Source organism: Alligator mississippiensis, chromosome 2, assembly GCF_030867095.1.
Source record: "Alligator mississippiensis isolate rAllMis1 chromosome 2, rAllMis1, whole genome shotgun sequence".
Lineage (NCBI taxonomy): Eukaryota > Metazoa > Chordata > Crocodylia > Alligatoridae > Alligator > Alligator mississippiensis.
The window spans coordinates 53,356,386-53,379,774 of record NC_081825.1 but is presented as its reverse complement, the minus strand read 5'-3'; the positions used below and the strand labels follow the sequence as shown (position 1 = coordinate 53,379,774).

Sequence of the window (23,389 nt, the reverse complement as noted above, 5' to 3'; positions counted from 1 at the left end):
CCTCCTGCCTGGGCAGGGGGTTGGACTTGAAGATCTACAAGGTCCCTTCCGACCCTACTTCTATGATTCTGTGAAGGTATCCAGCTTCTCATGGTGTTCCTTCATGAGGTCAGCATTGATGGAGTGTAAGGAATCTCCCTCACGTGGGCCTCCCTGTCCCATAATGGGCAGGGGCATCCCAGGGGACTGGTGAAAAACTGATCCAAAGTACCCATTTAGCAAGTTGGCTTTTTCCTGGGCGTCGGTTGTCAGTTGTCCCATCTGGTTTAGCAGGGGTCCAACGTTGCCCTTGCTTTTCCTCCAGCTCCCTACATATCTAAAAAAGGACTTTTTATTGTCCTTGATATTTGTAGCTAGTTGGAGTTCCATCACAGTCTTGGCTTTCCTGGTTCACTCCCTGTAGGTCCAGACCATTTCAGAGTATTCCTCCTTTGAGGTAGATCCAGTCCTCCATCCTTTGTAGGTCTTTCTTTTTAGACACGGGAGGTCCGCTAGTTCCCTGGAGAGCCAAGGGGGCTGCTGTGACCTTTTGCTGCCTTTCCTCTGAGAGGGGATAGACTTTGCTTGTGCATCTAGGATTGCTCCCTTGAGGAGCAACCACTTGTCCTGAACTCCCCTTCCCTTTGGGTTGTGGCCCTTTATGGCCTCACTGACAAGCCTCCTTAGCTTGTCAAAGTCAGCTTTCCTGAAGTTGAGGACTTCTGTATTGCTGACTGACTTGCCAGCTTTATGGCAGATGGTGAAGGTGATCAGCTCATGGTCACTGTCACCCTGCTTCCCTTTGATCATTAGGTCACTGATTAGGTCGTCCCCCATTGCCAGTACCAGGTCAAGCAGTGCTTTACCTCTCATCAGCCCGTAGACTTCCTGCGTCAGATACAGCTCATCCATGCATGAGAGAAAGCTTTGCAACCACTCAGATTTGGCCAAGTGCTCTTCCCACGAGATGTCTGAGTAGCTGAAGTCTCCCGTAACAACTATGCACTGGGAACGTATGATAACGTGCGGTTAGTAGGGCTGTGAGAAACAGCACCATTTCATTTTGGCTTCTGTTTCACCGTTTTGATGGGACAGTGTTTCATTTTGAGTTCCATTTCATTTGGAAGCACTGTTCCATTTTGTTTCGTCAAAACCTTTTTGCTATTTCAATGCTGTTTCAATGTTTAGCCCAGAGGCTATAGTAGAGAATAATAAAACTGCTTATAACTTTGTCATTTCTTTCCTGATTTTAATATAAACAGCAGGGAGGGTAGCCCCTGATGAGGCCACAAAGTCTGTCAAGTGTCAAGGAGGTAGGTGCAGGGGTTTCTGGGAAACTGCATCTCAAAATCTTGAAAGCAAAACTCATGTCATTTGTAAGTGTGAAGGCACAGTGGGGTGGAAACTGCAAGCATGGTAACCCCTGCTGTGGCCTCAAAGCCTGCGAGGTTTCAAGGATATAGGTGTAGAGGTTTCTAGGAAACTGCATCTCAAGCTGATGACAAGCAAAACTTGTTTCACATGTGCGTGTTAAGGTGCAGTGGGGTGAAAACAGTAGGCACAGTAGCACCTGCTGAGGCCATGAAACCTGCCAGGTTTCAATGAGACATGTACAGGGGTTTCTGGGAAATGGCACCTCAAGCTGCTGAAAAGCAAAACTCGTAACATGTGTGACTTTGTATGTGTGTTAAGGTATGCCCTCACTGGTGCCTCTACATGACATGGCAGTGTGTCCCAATGAGTCCTCCTCCTCCTCTACAGCCTCAGCCTGGTCCACCACTTTAAATAACAACAGGTAATAAGTAAGCCGCACAGTAGCACTAGCATGTCAGGCAGCGAAACTGTCACAGACTAGAGCCTTTCTTTCATTTCCTGCAGGAGCTGCTTCTCCAGCAGCTGCCAAAGAACGCTCCCTGTCAGCCCCAGCCCTTGGGCTTAGATGTGCCCAGGGCCCTGTGTCCTTTGTGTCAGCTGACTGGGGACAGGTGCTAGGGGTGTTGGTATAAGGACATGGCACTGGCAGATGAGTTTCTTTGGGTCAATCTGGTATCTTTTAGTAGACCAACTGAATAGTTACAGAAATATATCTTAGCAAGCTTTTGGGTTGGAAAAACCCTTTGTTAGCCTGAGTAAGCACCTGCGGGGCGGGGGTGTTGCAGTTTACTATTCCTTCTTGGATGAGAGGAATAGTAAAGAAGCCAGAAGAAGCCAGAGTTTGGCATGCAATGTGTCACAACCCAATTAAGTAGTGCCCATGTCACAAGCAAGTAAAACCATTCAAAGCAGTTTTGTTTTACACTAAGTTAACTAAGGGTTAACAAAAGTTTTTGCCAGTAACTGCCTTTTTGCTGCGCATGTCAAAAAGAAATTTATTGCTGAGCCACTAACAGAGATAGAACTTAGCCTTCTGTGCTGTACATAAATCCTTCTAATTGGTCAAAGAAAACAAGGAGTAACCCTATGATAACACCCTAGCAAAGACCGCTAGATAATTGGCGATTCTAATTAAATTTATGACATGGCAAAAAGCAATTGGCTATTACACAAATAAAACCCCAATACATTTCAGCAAAGAAGAAGAAGGGGGACCTGCGTATGAACCTTGGAGACCTCTGATCACACGTATCAGAGTAACTGACAACTTGATCACTTGCCAGTGGCCCCCTCGCGTCTTGACCCAATCTCAGACGTAAATCAACGACCTGCCGGCCCGACCTTTTCTCTGCCCAACCACCGAACTCTTATGCAGACCAACCTACGACCTATAAGCTGTAACTAACCAAGTATTTCTAACCTCCGTCCTTCACCACCTTGACGGCGTGAATAAATAATCTTGCTTTACAACCGATAAGCGTCCGCCTAATTAATTCCACTCCAAGCGTCACAAGTACCCGCCTGACGGCTTCTAAGGTCCCAACCCCCCCGCTGCAGTGCACGGCAGAACCACAATGCAAGCCAGAAAGCCAGTCAGTGAAAATGGAAATGGAGGCGTCAGGAGGTGAGGGACAGGCTTGGGGGAGGGAGGGGGATGTAGCAGCACAGGTACAAGTGGAGAGGTACCTGGGGAATCGGATGTCTGACAGGTTGTATTGTGTCAGAATTCCAATGTCTATAATGAGTCCATGAGTTTCTGTACCTAGGAGGTTGGTGAAGTGCAGTTCATAGGCTTGTCTGTGTAACCTGGGCGGTACTCCAAGAGGTACCCCCTCTCCAATTGAAGGGATCAAAGGAGGTGCACAAGTGCTGTGGGAGGTGTAGGGAGTCTCCTCCCCCTATAGAGCAGAGCCAGACCACCAATGGGGACTTAACCATATACCTTTTAATGAGAGAACAATACTGGGAACATAACCAGTATAAACCAGGGGGTATAGGGGACACTACAGTGCCCCAAGGGGGCAGTATTCAACAAAGGTTAGACACTTACAATCATAAATAATATTCATCCAGTTGACAAAAGACAGGGTTAACCAAAGTGTAAAACACAAACAATACTGGTTGGTGAAATATAAAAAGGCACAAAATACAAGATGTCAAATGACAAGGAATATAGGGCCTAGGTACCTGGAGGGGGAAAACACAATGGTCCCTCTCCACTGCAAGAACATTTTCTCTGTTAGTTCACTCACCCCAAGTCACCCCAACTGGGACTTGAACTCAGATCTTCTACATGGTACACAGAAACTCTACCACACAGCCATTAGTACTGACACTGCTTCAACCTGCTAGAGGTCTTGACCTTCCTGGAGCCCCAGCCTCACATCAAGCTGCCTGGCCTTTTATTGGAGGAGATGGAAGCAGGGCTGGGAACCTCTCAAGTTGCTACTCAGATCCTTGCTGGAGCTGAAGAGCCTCTCCTGCCGGCTGCACACCGCGCTGCTGAGGGTCCAACTGCTGCTTTCAGGTCCCACTCCTTCAGGCTCTTCTGGGGCAACTGCTCCCACCCTGCTGGCCCAGCTCTTACCAGTTCTTTGAAGCTCCTTCCTTGTGGTCCGTCACTGGTCTCTCCCTTGAGTCAACTGCACTGCTCCTTTTATCCCCCTCCAGGTGACCCAAGGGGCCAATCAGGGGACAAGGAGAGTGAGTCTCTGGGGCCTGGTTGGTGAGGGAAGGGAATCCCAAGTCCTCCAATCATCTTTTGCCCTTTCAAAACCCCTGGGCTAAATCACTGCCAGCTAGCCCGTCACATCTGTAAAAAGTGGTTTGTAAATTCAAACAAGCTCTGAATCTTGCTAACCTCATCACTAGAAGACAACTTCCTACAGCCCAAAACACACTGAATGGATCCATGCCATGCCAGGACAAGACTTGCAAAATCTGTCAACAATATCTTCAGTATGAAGATATCAAGATATCTTCACAATACAATACATATCTCAGTGAGTAGGGAGCACATGGTGCCCTGACAAAGAATACATAAGAGATACCAAGCAACAACTGTGCACCAGAATCAGAGCACACCAAAATCTATCAAAGACAAGAACAGAACACCATCTGTCTCCAATCTCTTAGGCCTAATCCTCAAAGGGAATTTACAAACCACTTTTCACAGACGAGCCTGTGAACTGCACTTTATCAACCTCCTAGATACAGAAACTCATGGATTCAATATAGACACTGAAATTCTAACACACTGCAACCTACCGGACATCTGACACCTCCATTTCCATTTTCACTGACTGGCTGTCTTGCCTGCATTGCATGCCAGACACTAGCTTCTTTACGATTCTTTCCATCCAAGAGGAGCATACACACACACCAACTGTAGGTGCTTCCTCAGCCTGACAAAGGCTTTTTCACCCAAAAGCTGGCATCCCAGCCAGCTAAGCTGAGCTCACCTGGAGCCTCACAACTCCATTGCAACCAGCAAGCCTCAGGCCTGTCAAAGACGTGATGGGTCTGGGCTTTCCCCAGCCAGGACTATGTGCATGCATATAGTGGCTGGAGATTATATCTCTTACCCGCCATTCACCAGGGGGATCCTCAGTCCTGACATTTTCTGGGGCTGCCGCAATGCTGGCAATCCAACCAGGCCTCCCTGACCCTGACAGAGTGCAGTTTTAGTGTTAATGCCCAGGAGCTGGGGCCTCCTCCTTCCCCACAGCCCCAGGCCATACCTCCAAGTTCCTCACAGCACAGGAGCTCAGCAAGGATATGTTCTTCCCCTGCTGGCTGGTGATGCAGTGAGTGCCACCTCCAGCTCTGAGAGTGGGATATTAATTTTTTTTTTTTAATTGAAAAAGGAAACAGGAGAAGATGGAGTGAGGAGAGTGGCATTCACTCTATCCGCACCTGGAGCTTGGGGAAGCGGGAGAACACCTTGCGGAACACCAACTGCTCATCAAACCAGGATCCAAGGTGTGGTGGGGTGTCACTACATCACCTGCAATGCTGAGCACCTGGGATCAACTGGCTCGGGAGGGCATCGCCAGTGCTGAGGATCTCAGTGGCCTAGAGGAAGGGCTTGAGAATCACCAAGGTCTGGGAGATGGTATCCCACTCAGCTGTGTTAAGGGAGCTGCTGATCCCAATCTCCCCAAGCAAGGCCATCTCATGGATGGCCTTCTTTTGCTCCACCAGCCTCTTGAGCATCAGGTATGTGGAGTTCCACCAAGTCTCCACATCCTGCATGATTTTGTGCCATGGGATGTTCAGCTCTGCCTTTTTGTCCCTCAGCATCTTGCCCTCCTTGACGCTCCGGTGGAAGTAGCCTGCCACCTTCCTGCTTTTGGAAATGAGCTTGCTGGTGGTACTGGCACTGTCACTGGTAGCTCTGTCTCCCTCCAAGTCATCCCTGACAGTGAGGTGGAACTTGTGTGCTACACAGTGGATACCAACAAGGTTGGCATCACAGACCGCCTTGACCCTACTGGCCCCATTGTCGTTGACCATGAACCCGCAGGTATGCTTCTCCTGCCCAATGAGCCACCCCTGCACCAAGCAGTTCATGGCCCCCATGATCTCTGTTGCTGTGTGGGACTCATCCATCACCTTGACTTGAAGGAGAGCCCACTGACAACCTGACTGATTGTACCAGTGCCCTATGAGGGAGAAGTATGCATGACCTCCACCCTGGCTGCTCCAGCTGTCCGAGGTGAACTGTAAGGCCACCTGTGGACCAGCCTTGTGCAGCTCCTCCCTCAAGTACTCCCCGCATGCCTCCTACAGGGAAGGTACCACTGCCCTGCTGAAGGTGGTACGTGCAGGAATGCGGTATGATGAGGCCATGAGTGCCATGAGCTGCCTGAACCCTGGCTGCTCAACTAAGGAGAAGGACTGGCCATGTACAGCAACCATCTCCCCAATGATCTCGGTGATTTCATTCCCCTTTGCAATGCACCCCCTTTCTGTCTGCCTTTCCCCCACTGTTCCAGGTTGGCTTGCCTCTGCTTTGTGGGGACAGGGGCTTTGGAGTGAGAAGGGGACTTGCCTTTCAGCATGCTCATACTGGTGCCAAGCTGAGGAGGAGCAAGAGCAAGGGGGTGGTGTCTATGGAGATGCATCAGTATCCCTGTGGTGCTCATGTGTTTTGTTCCCTTGCCCCAGCTGGTTTTGGCTCAGCAGTGCAGGCATATAACATACAGGGGATCTTCTGCCAGCTCAAAATGATCCCAGACCACACTACCCACTCACTTCTGGGGTGCAGGCGTATGTGTGGATGCTGACATTCCTCCCTCCTCAGCAGGCTGAGGCACATCAACAGGGGGAGTGGACTCAGCTGAACCACTTGCCTCCACAACCTCTACCTCAGCCTGGGAAAGGAGACCTGGCTCTGACGGAAACTTGAAGGGTATGGAGCACAAACTCAGATGATTCCTCCTCCTTACCCAGAATTTCCCTTGCTATGGCACTCTAATTCAGCTCCAGCTCTTCCTCTGGCACTGGAAGGCTCAGCACAGGAAGTGAAATGGGGGTGGAGGAGACTGTCATGCTGGTGCTGCTGCTTGTTGTCGTGGCAGTGGGGGAAGGTGCTCTTGGAGGGGATGCAGACTCAGGCACAGGCAGTGGCATTGGCACTGCTCCCCTCTCCTTGCTGCCTGTAGAAGTAGTGGAAGCCTCATGCCTGCTTGTTGTAACAAAGAGACTGTGTCTCTGTTTGGGGGGTAGGGGGACTTACAGCTTTCCCTCTATCCCCTCTTCTGCCCACCCACCCCCACCCCAAAGGCTTGCCTGCTGCCTTTCCAGCACACTTCTTAGTGTGTTTCATAGTGTCTTGTCTTTGGCTTGGTATACTGGAAAATCTGTGTCTTCTTCTGTAATGTTTTCTGATTTATGTAATATATGTAGATAAGATAATTGTATGTATGTGTATTTATCTATGTATGTATGTATTTATGCATTTATGGTCAAGCAGGTCATCCAGTCTGGCTGAGAAGAGCCTCCACCCCAGTGGAGTGAGGTGCAGGGACTGTCTCTTCCCAGCAGACTACCACCTCTCTCACCAAAAAGCAGACTGTGATTGTGGAAGCTGAAGCCTTCACAATGATACCAGTGCCTCAGTCTTTGGTTGACTACCTCGATCTGTCTCTTCCTCCTCACCCCATGACCCATAACAGGGGGGATAGAGAAAATAACACCTGCACCCCCAGCCCCCTAAGTCCCATTCCCAGAGCCCTGTAGCCATGTCCTGGTGCATGCCACAGACCTCCAGGACAACCTCCTTGGACAACCTCCCTGGCAGTCGCCTTGCCCACACTGAAGAGGTGGCTGACATAGTGCAGGCTGGTGGGTGTGGCCAGCTTGAGCTGAGTGATGGCCAGCTGGGTGTCCATGGGGAGGGGCCACTGCATGGTGGTGGCCTGCTGCTCCAGGTGTAGGTGGAGCTAGTGGAGGAGCTCTTGGAAGGTGGCCTGGATCATCTGGAACAACTCTAGCCACTGTTCATCCTCCCAGGTGTGCTAGGCTCGCAAACACTGGAGCTGGACCCCCAGAAACTCACAGATGGCACTGGTGGTGGTTTCCTGGTGCACATCTTTGGTGTCTCTACCAGGGTCCAGGTGGCAGCAGCACAGTGGTAGGGAGCCTGAAATACCACAGTAAGCCTGGCCACACAGCACAGGGGAGCAGGCAGGGCTGAGACTGACCTGGGCCAGGTGGAAGTCACTGTGGTGGTGAAGTACAGTAAGCAGGGTGGCAAGAAGGAGCCTGAGGCATGGCTCATCACTCCGGGGGCCTAGGGGTACAGCAGCCATCATGTGGTGGGCACAGGCTGTGGTGACAGATTTGCAGAGGGCTGTGCCAAAATGCTGGAGACTGCTCTTGGCCAGAAAGGCAGGTGGCTAAGGAGCAGCACATAAGGCTGGCTTGTAAAGATCGCCCATGGCAGTTGTGGCCATAGCCACCAGCTCCCTCTGGCCGTTGTAGGGTGGTAGTGCAGGGTTGGAGGAAGCCAGGAACGGGCTACTGCCAGGAGCAGCAAATCTGCTCTCAAATGCCCGCATGTGTAGACACCTGCCCAGAGTGGGTTTACTCAGCACTAAACTACTGCAGAGTAAGCCCATATAGCACTAATTGCATGTGTAGATGTGCCTCTTGTTTTGGTAAATATTTGGTGGGAGTTTTCCCCAAAGTATGCCTGCGGGATATGGTCCTAAGAGAATCGGAAGGAGTCCAATAGGTATTATGTAAGAGGGACATGATGTGGGAGCTTTCTTGCATTGTCCTGCCAAAGAATCTCAGACCTTTTTCCAATTCTTGGCATGTAACTCTTGAACAAAGACTACTTTTGGATACCTGCATGAAAATGCTGTGACATTCACATATTTTTAATACAATTACGGCCAGATTCTATTCCACCTATTAGCATCTACATGAATGTAGGCACCTAATTGCAATTCTATTCTACCCTGCTCAAATCCCTGAAAATCTTCCCTGCATCTTTTGTAACATGTTGTCATCTTACCCTAGAGGTTAAATCACAGAACAGCCTCAAAGAAGAGCAGGAGGAGGAGACCCATCTTCCTTTTTCATTACCTGCTTTGTTTTGTATTTTTCTGTTTCCTTTTGTTCTCCATGGACCTGAGCAGTGTATAATAGAATCATACATGGGTGGCTAAGTCCACTGGCCATTAAGCTGGAATGTAACATGAACACAAAATACTGAGTGTAAATATGTAAAGATCATGAAATGAGCAGAGGTACTGATGAAAGAGCTGGGCTTAAATTTCTACCTAGATATTCTTTTTCATTTCCCCATCTAATTGACACATATATTCATTTAATTTTTAGATTTTTAGAAAATTGTCCATTCCCTAATTAAAGAGAATACCGCCATTTACACCCAACTATTTTAGTAACCACAAGTGCTGAGAAGAAAAATATTGGTCCAGTCCCTCAAAGGTATTTCAGTGTCTAATTTCTATTGGCTGAAATCAAGGGGAGTTAGACTCATAAATACCTATGATTATACAAGTCATTATGTTTTATGGGAGTTTTACTGAAATGAATCTGATACTGGATTATTTGCTAAAAAAAAAAAGTTAAAGGGAATATCACTAAAATTCAGAAAAACAGCCTGGAGGCTGAGGGTATCATACCACCAAGTGTGGTAGAGGATGCAGAGTGATGTTTAGATTAAGCCCAACACTGTCTTTCTTTTTTCTTTTTCTATTTTTTCTTAAGTATGGAAGTGTACAGTTGTGAGTGTTTCTAAGATAGTAGAAGAAAACAACACAACTTCACATCTGGAAACTGTCTGCGTGGTATTTGCCTTTGAAAACATCCAAAAGAATCTATGATAAAGCCATCCTTTTCAATCATCAAATCTGCCCTTGTTTTAGTACATTGAGTTCTGATTCCCTGCACCAAAGCAGACACTTTATTTTGAAGTCAGGGTAAAGGTATATCTAATACACTAACCGAATCAGAGATGCATAACTCCATAAGGTGTACCCTGCCTCCTGCCTGACTTGAGTAACATGGCTGGCTATTTCATTCTTCTTTTGGTCCATCTCTCTGGATTGCCTGTCTTATTGTTCAGTTCAGCTCCCTCAAGGCTTTCCTCCTGACTCAAGTTAACAGAATCCCCCAGCATCCCAGGATGCTTTGCACCTCCTCCATAAATCCTCCCTGGCGGGGTGGGCAGGCTCGCCTTGGCCCACACTGTCTGTTCCAGCCAAGCATGGCCAGCCCACCCCATCCCTGGGCTGTCACAGAACAGAGGCAGCAAAGTTTCTGTTCTGCAGCCCTGGCCTTGCCTGATCCTGTCAGCATGGTGGGGCAGGGAGGAGAGAACAGAGCCACTCTCACCAGCCCCAACTCCAATCCCTGGGGTGCAAGGGTTTTCCCCTGGCCCATGCCACTCACTGATGCAAGGGGAGCAGTTTCTCCAGCCCAGGGCTGGCCTGGATCCCTATACCTCAGTGGGAGTTCCCCACCCTGGGCCCTGCTGCCAATGCAGAGGGGGAATTCTCCCCTCCCACCCCGCAGCATGGTCTTATGCTGGCTTAGCCCCACCCCAACAGGTCTGTGTGTGTGGAGGGAACAGGCCCTCCAGGCCAGAGCTGAGCCAGCACCAGACTATGCTGAGGGGTGAAAGGGGGGAATTCCCCCTCTGCACTGGTGTCAGGACTCTGAGGACCTTACCCAGGGCAAGAGAAGCCTCTGCTGAGGTATGAGGCCATGTGGGCTGGTGCAGGGTACCACTCAGCCCCAGGATGGAGGAAATGTTCCTTCTCCCCCACACCTGTGGGGGCAGGGCCAAGCCGGTGGCAGACCCTGCTGAAGGGTGGGAGGGAGCAATTCCTCCTCTGGCATTGCTTGGGGCACCTTGCCTGGAATGGCAAACCTCGGCTGAGGTCTGGGGATGCCTGCATGTGGGCTGATGCCCTGCACTAGCTGAGCCTCAAGATAAAAGGAATGTCTACCCCTGGTAGTGGGGACATCAGGGCGTTGGGGGGGAGGTGTTGTGCAGCCAGTCAGGGATGGGCCCTACTCATCTGCATTCGGGTACTCTTAGCAATGGCCAACAGTCTGGGAGGCATGTTCTAGCACGCCCCAGCTTCTGGTCTGGGCTATTACAGCAATCTGGCTACTTTTCCAGATTAAAAAGTGCACATCAGTTCACTTCATTACAGTTTAGGGAAACCTGCAAAGATTGAATTGATTCAGCCTCGGGCTTTTTGATTGTCTGTACTTACTCTCCAAAAACATCCTTTTTTCACATACATTTTCAATGGCAGGTTTATCCATTGCCAGGCAATAACAGAGAGTATTTGTTCTGATGATGATAATCTGGTCAATCAGTGAGAAGAGGAATAAAAGAGAACTTGAATATTAATTTATTTCTATGTATTAATAAAACAAAATTAACTTGATTAGCATGGTAATCCATGTTTTAATCAACATTTGTGTTTTGTTTTGCTTTTTATTAAGGCCATGGGGCCAATTTTTCTTTCAGTTATACTTTTATTTATCCAAAACAACTTTTTTGGCTTCATTTTGATCCATTATGCAAATTCTACAGATGAATGGTTGATTGAAAGTAGTTTCTGAAGTAGTTTCTGAACTACTGAAGTAGTTTCTGAACCTTGGGCAAACAACATGCTGGTATATATTAACCATTGCATCTCATGCAAAACTAAGGAAATGATACTCCCACTGGACTCTGCACTGGTGAGACTTCAGCTGAAGTACTGTGTCCAGTTCTGGGCGCTGCACTTCAACAAGGATGTGGAAAAACTTGAAAGGGTCCAGAGAAGAGCCGCCTATATGATCAGGGACTTGCAAGACAAACCATATGAGGAAAGGCTGAGGGACCTGGCCCTCCTCAGCCTACGGAAGCGAAGGCTGAGAAGGGACTTGCTACACCAGGGGAGTACATCAAGAACTTAGTGAACAGCTGTTCATCAGGGCACCTCTGGGGAAGACCAGAAGCAATGGAAGGCTGCTTCAGGCTCAATTCTAGGAAAAACTCCTTAATAGTTAGGATGTTCAGACTGTGAAATAAACTCCCTCCAGTGGTGGTGCAGTCACCTACCCTGGAAATCTTCAAAAGGAGACTAGACAGTCACCTCGCTGGGGTCACTTGACCCCAGTTGTCTTTTCCTGCCTAGTGCAGGGGGACTGGACCCAATAATCTACAAGGTCCCTTCCAGCCCCTAACAATCGATGAATCTATGAATAGGGTCTTAGTAAGATATACTGTAGTTCAAAAAGCTCCTATGTCTGGAATATCTGCCATTTCTCAGTTGAAAGAGATCTAGATTCGCTAGTGACAAAACAGACATATTGTCTGACAGCAACATTCGCAGATTTATAGATTCTCAGATTCATACATTCTAAAACCAAAAGATCTTCCCCTGCTATGAGATATGTGAATTTGTTGAATCTGCACACACGAATCCAAAGTTACTTTCTGTTGAATCTGTAATGCCAATGCATGTGTACTTTAATTTTGTTTACAATATATTCTATACCTGCCAGACTGGTAGCACTCTTTCCCACACTTTTTGTTGGGGTCACTTATTTCTACAGGCTCTGAGACACACCTAACACCCCCATACCTCCAACACCTGCATAACTGACACCTTAACTTCTAGCTAAACTAAAGCATCTCTTAGAAGACTATTCAAAGAGCTGATATAATAAAAAGCCACTAGACCCATTAATAAGTTATTCCACTGGTTCCTTATCTTACACAGCTGCAAAATGCATAAGCATTGGATAGAGAAATACTCTGCTAAATTCAATGCAAGGATAGCAATAACCATTTCTTATTTTACAGAAAATTATATTTTAGAAAATATTGTTTACTTAAGTGAAGCTATACAGATTTAAATATAATTTGTATTAAATAATCCTAGCTCATGTAGTAAATCAAAATAATCTGATTGTTAAACTCAATACCTATATATATAGGGCAAATTAGGAAGGGAAATATATTTTTTAAACATTTTGAAATTATTAAATGGGTATATGAGTAAATTATTCAACATGCTTTGTAAATAGGATGAATAATAGAAGATAAAATTAATCAAATATTTATATGAAAATAAAGCAAAGCAGAATGTATTTGAAAAAATATTCAACTACCTATTGAGCTCTTCCTAATGAGGGACTGTACTTCACTTATTCTTCTATCTATCCTTCCTCCATAATGAAGACATTATATAACAGCTCTAAATGCCATTAGAAAAAGCTAGATGAATGCTACAATTTAATTTTTTATCACTTTCTTCTCTCAGAGATGATTTTTCACTTTGCTCCTGTATCCCAGCAGAGGGCATGATTCAGTTTCACAAAGAGACAGGCCTCAGGTAAACAAAGAAAGAGATTAGAGCAAATGTTAAAGAGCCTGCCATAAAAAGAATCTGGAATTTACTGAAAGAGTGATAACATGAAAGCATGTGTCAAGGAATTTGGCAATTCAATTTTGAAAAACTTAGCTTAAAAATCAAATATAATGTTTCATAAAGGACTAGTCAGCATAGACTGAACATAGGCAGTACGTTTTGTCTTATTGCCCTGCCTGAGGATTCCATTTCTGTCATTCTGCCCTTATAGAAAATGACAATTTTCATAGTGTCTTGAAGATTTTGCAACATAATGTACAATGCCCTAATAATGGCATTGTTAATTTGGTTGGTTTCAATTAAATTTATTATATATGCAGCATGTTATGGTGCTTGATCACTGGATTTACCTAATCAGATATAATCCTCTCCCTTTTAAACTTTTCAAATTTTCTTGGCTTATTTTTTCCTTCCTTTTATGTAAATGACTTAAAGTTGTCTGCTTCACATCTAGGTTCTCTTTTATAAAGTTATGTGCAATCTCCCATTAGGAAATTATTAGAATAATAAAAAAATATTCTATGATTAATTTACTAACACATTGGGTTTTTGTACATTTGTTCTATTTGCATATCAGAAGATTAGAAGATAGTTATCAAAAAGGCATTATAGAAACATCCACTGTTACCTACAAGAGGGAAGTCTGTAATTAATTCCCATTCAGTTCCTAATGGAAAAAATGTATCCAGTACAGCAGTAAGCTTAAAAAAACAAGTTAAGTTCTGATTCAGCGTATCATGCACTTCAGGTGCTATTTCCCTGGGTAGTTAGCTGGGTAGAAAGATCCAGAAAATAAGTGTATCCAAGGCAGATTCTGGACAGTTACCTAAATATTTGTAATAGCCTTGGTATGAACAAGGACATATTTATTTGATCTGTTGTCTTTCTCCCCCATCCTGAGATCATAATATGGCTACCCACAATAATCAAAAACCTGCAGAATCTCACAGCATTTTTACTATGTTTATTGTTCAACTAAAGTGAACTCACAAAACTTCAAGTTGCACTCAGATGCTTACTACAAAGGAGACCCCTGACTAAGTCTCCATCACAAGAGGAAGGAACTGTTGAACATAAATTATCAGTGGGCATGTCTACACATGCAAATTCTCTGGGGTGTGCTTATTCTAGAATTTACTGTAGATTAAACCCCCCCCATGAGCAGGCACCTGCACGTCCGGAGAAATGGGAGCAGATTTGTTGCTCATGGCAGAAGTCTGCTCCCACACCCACTAGCCATCTGATCACAGAGCAGGGGCTGGGAGCCCCCTGCTACCAGGGCAGGGGGACATAGTCGTGTGTGTGTGTGTGTGTGTGTGTGTGTGTGTGTGTCTGTCCCCGGGTTCTAGTGATGAATCCTACCCCTGCAGCAGGCAGCCATCTACATATGCTGTACTGCACAATAATTACCCCTGAGTAAATTTGCTACTTGTATTTACAGGTAGCAAATTTATTTGCAATTAAAGCAAATTACTGCATAGTAAGCATCTGCACATGTAGATGATGATATGTACTGTGCAGTAATTTGCTGTAATCTCAAGTAAAGCAACTTGTGTAGGTGCACCAATGGTCTTGGGAACAAATTTCCATAGCTCTGGATATCAAAAAATGTAAGTTCACCATTGGAAAGAATCTGAAAGTTGTATTCAGTGCTGTACTTTGCAGCAGCTAGCAGTGGAAGACTTTGATTGCCTATTAGGGATATAAATACCATCTCTTGGCCCCATGGTCCTTGATCAGTTTCCTTAGCCTTTGTTTTCTTAATCTGACTCTGTTCTATTTCCAGTTGAACAGTGGATTGTTCCTATATGAACTATGAATTGCCCAGCTGTAATGCATGGACATAAACCAGAACACTACGGGCACACTCTTTCATTTTCACCCGCTTGTATGAAGAAATTGGAAAAATAGTTTAACAATAAGGTCATTTATACAGTCCAGAACTAATAGAGAGCAGTCTGATTTATTCTATCCTTTTCCAAAATGTATAATACTGAAATGGCTTTAAATAGGCTAGACCATACTGTCTGATGCTCGACCATTCCTCTGTTTAAGGAATGACTAGTAGGCCTGTGTGAAGCTTCAGTCTCTGATTCAATTCATCAGATTCAGCCTGATTCGGTGGCTGAATCTCCAAATCCAAATCTCTCCAAATTGAATCGGAACTCTCCGAATTGATTCAGAGAGATTTGGAAAGATTTGGAGATTCAGACATAGAGAGAGCTTTAAATTTTTTTCCATATACCTCTAGGTAGTAGGGGCTTGTGATCGCTGCAATGCTGGGGCGCATGGAGTATCCCACATAAGCACAGGGGGCTCTCCAGCACACTCAGCAGTAGACCTGGAAGTGGAGCAGAAGCACTTCCAGTCCACTTCCGGGTCTGCTGAAGAGCGCGCTGGGGCGGCCCCCGGCACCCCCTCAGCTCGGTGCCTGATGCCTCCAGGGTCTGGGAGTGAGCACCCGGGGTCCTCCTAGGGCCAATCACCAAGCTGGGGCAGTGCAGGGGGGTTCCCCAGCGTGCTCCCCAGCAGACCCAGAAGTGGACCAGAAGTATTTCTGGTCTACTTCTTGTTTCACCACTGAGTGCATGGAGGGCCCCCCCACCACACTCCTATGGGATGCTCCATGCATCCCGGCTACCTCGAGGTATGTAGAAAAAACGTTTAAAGCTGTGTGTGTGTCCAAATCACTGATTCTCTGAATCAGCATCAAATCTTCAGATTCTGATTCGATCGAATCGAATCAGGGACAGTGATCCGAATCAACAAATTGAATGACTGTCCCTGATGTGGGCTCAATCCAAATCAAAGAGAGACTGCTTCGCACAGCCCTAATGACTAGTACCTCATGACTTCCTGAAGAAAACAAAATTCATCCATCATGCTTGAAAGACCATAATCAGGGCTTTATGGTCAGTTGAGCTGTGTGAAATAATTTATTTATTTAACTTCAATATGTCAGTATTTTTCCCTCTTCATCAATTTACTAGAAGCAGATTGAAATTTCCTTAAATGTGGTCACTATATATTTTTAAACTTAACAAATTATATGAATAAATCTTAGTCTGTTTCCTGTTTACAATCAGTTAATTGGAATTACCCAGTATTAGAAATCTGAACTGTTTCATTTATCACAAAGCTCAGATGCTTCTAACTGGATAAGTAACTCTTAGAAATCAGTTTTCAATACAAGCCGTCAAAGTTATAACTCTGAAATTCACCATTTATCAATAGTCAGTGACTATTACACACAACAGTGTAGAATTTGTCTTAATCATGGTGCCTGGGGCTAGGGACAGACATTCAAAAAGCCCGAGCCTGAATTGATTCAATCTTTGCAGGTTAGTCTAACCTGGCTAGGCTGAACAAGTCTGTAACTGGGAAATATTCTCTCTGGACTGAGGAAATTCAGGCACATGCCTGCAGCAACTCAGGCTAGAAGCAGGGGGGTGCTAGAGCAGCCTTCCCTTCCACAGTACTGAGCTGAGTGGGAGCATGGCCAGGCCCCAGCAGGATGCTTTGATTAGGGAGGTCTGCCTGCACCATCACAGACTTTTCTCCACTGGTTGCTGAAGGGGTGGGAGTGTTGCCAGCCCCCAGCCCCCTGCTAGCATTCTGAAGCAAGGGTGGGGGGGGTGCAGTGCATGCATCTGTTGATGATATCGAGCATTTCAATCTCCCTCTCCCTGCTTCTTTATACGGTCTGCAGAAAACTGACAGCAAACAAGCCAGCAGGGGACTGATAACAGTGATTATCACCTCATCAGAAAAACAATAGGCTCTCTCCATTACATCAAACTCTTCTTAAACAGCTTACTGGCTGACCCGTTGGTTCATTCCAAACAGCCCTAAGCAGTCATGGTTCTGTCTGCCTATCCCAGTGAAATTGGAGAGAGACAGACACAGACACCTCTCAGCATTAGCTAGCATACCACATTCCTATGGTCCATGGGGCTGGGGTCTGTGGTATGGGAGATGGGAGGGAGAGGGGGGGATTCCTGCTCAGAAGTGAGCAGTTGGGGGGTGGGGGGTATGGCAGCGGGGAGCCAGGCAGACCCTGCTGTGCCTGCAGTCTCTGTTGGAGCTTCAGTGAGGGAGCAGAGGGGAGGGGCCAGCTCTGATGTGGAGCAGAGAGCCCTGCCCAGCCCAGAGAGCATGCTGGGATGATGGGGGAGTCTGGTTTATCTTAAACCAGCAAGGGGTCTGGGACAGATGTTGCATAAACTGGTTTGACCCTAATCAGTTAAGTCTGATACTACATTCAACCAGGCTCATCTCAAACTGGTTTCAGCCATTTTCAAACTGGTCTATGTGCACTGAACATCTGTTCTGTTACAGGTTTAAAAGTTTCTGATCACTTTAACTGGTTTGTGTGTAAATATTCTCCCTAGTCTAGGAGGATATAATGTGGGATAGATCACTCTACCTAGTTTCTTATACTCCTTCTCTAAAATAGTTGGGGCCAAACTCTTTGTCCAGTGTAGCAAAATTAGCTCCAATCCCCTTCCTTTGCTGATTCTGCTGCTTGGATTTCCCTTCTTGGCACTCTCTGCCTGATCTCCTCCTCTGCTTACAGCTTCCTGCCCTTTGCTCCTGTTTGATCTCCTGCTCTGCCCTCTGCTTCCTGCCCTATCTGCTTCTGTGCTGCCTGTCCCTCCCTGATATGCTGTGTGCCACAGAGTTTTCCTGTACCATTTATGGCACTTGTGCCAAAAGTTGCCCACCACTGCTCTAAAATATGCCACTGTTAGAGAAAGGCTACTGGGCTGGATGGACCCTTAGTCTGAACCAGTATCGTAAGTCCTATGCTCTTATTCTGAAAAAAATAATTTAAGAATTTAAGATTTGCTGTTTTGGCAGGTAGACCTGGTAGACTTGGTTAATCAAGTGTGCTCCAACATGCTGTAATTCTAGTGCATCAGAGCATCCTTGTTACACAAATATAGGTGCCCTTACTTGTTAGAACATTCAGAGGAAGCCATCACATGTATCATGCAAACAGTCTAAAAACTGCAAATATCAATTCGTCAGGTTTTTTCATTAGTAGTTCAGATCCAAACCCAAGACCTTCCACTTTATCTACTTCTTTATTGTCATTCCTCACCTCTTTAATAAAAATCAATGTGTTTAGCAACACACCTAAAATATCCCTAATGTGCTGAAATAAAGCTTGTCTGTGTACTCCCTACCTCACTTCTAGTGACAGTTGCTAGTTCCTGAATCATTAAAATGCATGCATAATGAACAAGCTTTCAGAACTCTTTTAGGAATATTTTCTTTCTAAATCACCAATCTTTATACTTCTTGTTTCTGAAAGAGAGTTGTATGAGTAGCTGAGCCCCAAATTTTTACCTCAACATGGCAGAATTCAAGCTTTAATCACAGTTTTCCATTTCCACTTTATATCTCAACATTAAAGAGCACTGGTGTTTTTCACTTAGGTACATTTATACCTGATTATCAGAGTTGCTAACAGAAGACAAATGCTGGTACTGCAATCTGCAACATTTTACTTACAACCAAACTCTTTGCTGATGTGTATTTTACCCTTCTACCAGGCCCTAGACAAAGCCTGCATTCAAATTTATGGTAAAAAAGCTTAGTTGTCAGTAAAAAGCTTATAGATTATCAGTAAAATAATTTTTCTTAGGTTGGTAATCCTGCTTGACTGCAGCAATGGTTTTACAACATGTTACCTCCATCCCAGGGGCTGCCTACTCACCCCTACATCCTAATATCCCCCAAATGAACCCTGTGGTGTGCTGTCTTCCTCTGCCTTAGCCTTGCCCTTCCCAACACCTGATCCCAGAACAGATCCCCAAAGAAGGGCTACTGTCTGCCTACCTGCAACCCAGCTATGTTATATGTAGGTAATCAGATGCAGCAGCAGCACATAGCTGGGGTAGGGGGAGATACAGAGGCTCTTGTGGGCTAGAAAGTCCTAAGAGAATACTCCATGTAGGATGCTGCTCTCCTGTTCAGATACCAAGTAGTGCTGGTTTGCTCTGTTTGTCCTTAAGGCTAGGGACAGACATTACACATAAACTGTTTAAGTGATCAAAAACCAGTTTAAACCAGTAATGGAACAGATTTTCAGTGCACATAAACCAGTTTGAAAAAGGCTGAAAACGGTTTGAGATAAACCTGGTTGAATGTAGTATCAGCCTTAACTGATTTGGTTCAAACCAGTTAATGCAATGTCTGAACCAGACCCCTTGCTGGTTTAAGATAAACCAGACTCCCCCATCATCCCAGCATGCTCTCTGGGCTGGGCAGGGCTCTCTGCTCCACAGCAAAGCTGACCCTCTCTCTGCTCCCTCACTGAAGCTCCAGCAGAGACTGCAGGCACAGCAGGGTCTGCCTGGCTTCCCTCTGCCTTCCTCTCCTCCCCTCACTGCTTGCTGCTCAAGTAGGAATCCCATCTCCCTCCCTCCCATCTCCCACAGCACAGACCCCAGCCCCACGGACCCTAGGCATGTGGTATGCTAACTAATGCCCAGAAGTGTGTGTGTGTGTGTGTGTGTGTGTGTGTGTGTGTGTGTGTGTGTGTCCAATTTCACTGGGACAGGCAGACAGAATAGTGACCACTCAGGGCTTTTTGGAGCTAATCAACAGGTCAGTTGGTAAGCTGTTTAAGAAAAGTTTGAACTAATGGAGAGAGGCTATTGTTTTGCTGATGAGGTGATAAACACTGTTATCAGCAGGGATCCTGGTTTTCTCTGATTTAAAAAAATCCCCAGTTTTCAGTTAACAAAAAGTAACTCCAACTCTACATGTTTCCATGATTAAAATGAAACATCACTATACACACACATCCATACACACACACATATATGTATACACACATATACACATACACACATATATATATGTATGTATGTATGTATGTATGCATGCATGTGTGCATGTGTTCACGTGTATGTGTGCGCGCATAGTGTTGTTTCATTTAAATCATGGGGAAATGTGGATTTGGGGTTACCTTTTCTAAACAAAAATTGGGGATTTTAATAAATCAGAAAAAAACAGGATCCCTGGTTATCAGCTTTCTGCTGGCTTGCTTGCCTGTCAGTTTGCTGTAGACAGTATAAAGAGGCAGGGAGAGGGAGATTGAAAAGCTCTGTATTATCAACAGATGCATTCACTGCACCCTTCCTCCTCCTCCTTGCCTCAGAGTGCTGGCAGGAGGCTGGGGTCTGGCAACAGTCCCGCCCCTTGAGCAGCCAGTGGGGAAAAGCCTGGAATGGTGCAGGCAGACGTCCCTAATCAGAGCGTCCTGCCGAGGGGCTGGCCATGCCCCTCTCAGCTCAGCACTGATGAAGGGAAGGGAGGGCTGATCTAGTACCCCCCAGTTTCTGGCCTGAGCCACTGCAGGCATATGCCTGCATTTCCTCAGTCCAGAGAGAATGTCTGTCTGGTTACAAACAGGTTCATCCTAGCCAGGTTAAATTTACCTGCAAAGGCTGAATCAATATAGGCTCAGGCTTTTTGAATATCTGTTCCTAGCCTAAATTCTTACCTCAAGCTTCTTTCCCACAAGCAATCTTCAGTCAAGCTCCCAGTGGCTTAGTTTGTTTGTTTGTTTGTTTGTTTGTTTGTTTGGGGGGGAGGGTTTACAGACTGTTTAATTTTTTATGGACTTTACAGACAGGTGCTTTTAGCCTGTTTTTTGACGGTCTGCCTGTAAATTTACAGACAGCTGGCAGCCCTCTAAAATTAAAAGGCAAAAACGTGTGTATCAACAAAGGGAATTAAGTATATAAGCATAGGGCATGTCTACATGTTGCCCTACAGTGATGTTCTTACTTCACTGTGCTTTAGTACTTCCTTTATTATAAGAGTGTGGCTCAGTAACTACCCTTATTGTGCCATACACATACTGCATGGTTATTTTAGCAGCTATTTTGCTGTAGCAGCACACTATAAAGGGGGAGTGTGCCACTACAGCAAAGTAGCTACTAGTCATGTGTAGATGACACCCATGGATGCTACAGCAACACAGCATCATGTGTAGATGTGCCCATAGTGTAGAAAATGTAAGAGTGCATACCTGTTGAAGAAATTGAGAAGCAGGCAGATAGAACAAATTTCATGTGCAAATATGCCCAAATACAAAAGTTTCAATTGACAGTTTCATTTTGACTGTTTTCTGCCAAGGTGTATGGATTAACTTTCATGGTATGATAAAAAGCCCATTTCTCTGAATTCTTATGCCTAGACATGTAAATATGAACTATTTCTTCAGAAACTGAAAATAACTCTTGTTGCTGCATCTCACCCACCACTGTTTCCCTCCTTTATTTCATCCATGTATTGCATAAAGTAATAATCTAGACTGTGAGTTCCCTAAAACAGGGACTTGCCTTTCACTGAATATCTGAATAGTACCTAGCATGATGGGCCTCAGTTCCTGATTGCTCCCCTTAGGTACTCTGGTACTAAAAACAACAAACAATAACAATTTTTCATTCTGATGGGTTAACAACTACACTTATAAATTGCAGAGTAGCATTCCTGCTGTACTTACCCCAAGATAATGGCCATCAATAAACACAACAGGTAGTGATGGAACTTCACATACCCTCCTGCACCTTTCATCTAGTTCTTTTCCATAATCACTGTTCAGAGCAATGTTTTTCTCTTCAAACTTCACTCTGTGATTTTGGAAGATCTTCCTTACCAGTTCACATCTTTCAAAAGTGGTTCTAACCACACGAAGGCTGGTAGTATAAATTATGATGCGACCAAATTCTAGAACTGTTGATACCTGGAAAATAAAATGTTCAGTTCTCATTCCAGCAAATAAAATGTTAATAGTCATATTTATTTCATGGCTGGATAGGCATCTTTATTACCCCATTTATCTGAAATATTATTTAACCAATAAGCACATATTGAAAAATCTGTTTCAAAGCCGTATTTTTCTCAAACATAAGGATGGCAAGGGAGGAAGTGTGATTTATAATTTTGTTGCCATAATTGTCATGCAGGGAGCCAGTTAAGCTTGGCTTTTGGGTAGTTCGCACACTGATGCAAGGAGTTTTGTTTATTGTAAGAAACCTTGTACCTGCAAAATTAAGTACATTTTCAACAAATGCAAAGCTGAAATTGTGACCTGATTGTAGGAGTGTGATGATATGATTGCTCTTGGACTTACCAGTTCCTTTCACAAATGCTAACATGTGTGTGTGTGTGTGTGTGTGTGTGTGTGTGTGTGCATGCGCGCGCACACGCGCATGTGTGTGTTTCCCCTGTTTGATTCCAAATAGAGACTCATATAGTTAATGACATCCCAGTCTCACATTACCTATCAGTACCGCAGCTCATGCTAACACAATTCCTCATGAAATGCATATGCTTCTACTAGTAAATAAGGATGCAAGAGAAAGAGGGGCAATTTACCTAATGGACAAGGAGCTGCATTTTTTAATCAGCAGCCCAGTATTTCCTAGGATATATATATATATACTGTAGTCACTAAAGTAACCACCATAGTGTAGTTTAGGGATACCTGAGCTTATTTTAAATAAACCAGCTTGAATACCCATAGCTGTATAACTCCAGCAGTAAAGAGCTCACTGCAAGTTAAATTATCATGCTAAAACTAAACTGCTACTAGTACTCAAGTTAGAACTAGCTTGGGTATCTGCATTACACTGCAGTCAGTTTTGCAATAGCAGTAAAGAGATACCCCTACAATTCAGTTAAGATTCAACCAAACTATTTTAAATGCTTTTAAAATACTAAATGTACATTAAGGGTTTGATCCAAAACCTGTTACAATCAACGGAAGGGAATGCAACTGACTGTAATGAACTTTTAGGCAGACAAGGTTCTTTGGGTAGATGTGATATCTTTTATTAGACAAACTAAATAGTTGGAAAAAATGTTCTTTGCGAGCATTCAGACACAAACACCCTTCTTCAGGCATATCAAAAGTCTGGTGGTGAGTGACATTCAATATGCCTGAACAAGGGTGTTTGTGCCCAAAAGCTTGCAAAGAACAATTTTTCCAATTATTTAGTTGATCTAATAAAAGCTAGCACATTCACCCAAATAACCTTGCCTGTCTAGGTCCTTAGACTAGCATGGCTATAACCAACAACCCTAATGTAATGAGTTTT

General features: G+C 45.0%; 1 protein-coding gene across 1 annotated transcript in view; it reads right to left on the bottom strand.

Moving 5' to 3' along the window:
• Positions 1-23,389, bottom strand: part of GRXCR1 (glutaredoxin and cysteine rich domain containing 1) — an 84,061-nt gene that overhangs the window by 19,611 nt on the left and 41,061 nt on the right. Inside the window, exon 3 of the mRNA XM_059721675.1 lies at positions 21,793-22,022. Coding sequence (XP_059577658.1) covers positions 21,793-22,022 — 230 coding nt within the window. The remainder of the gene's footprint in view (positions 1-21,792; positions 22,023-23,389) is intronic.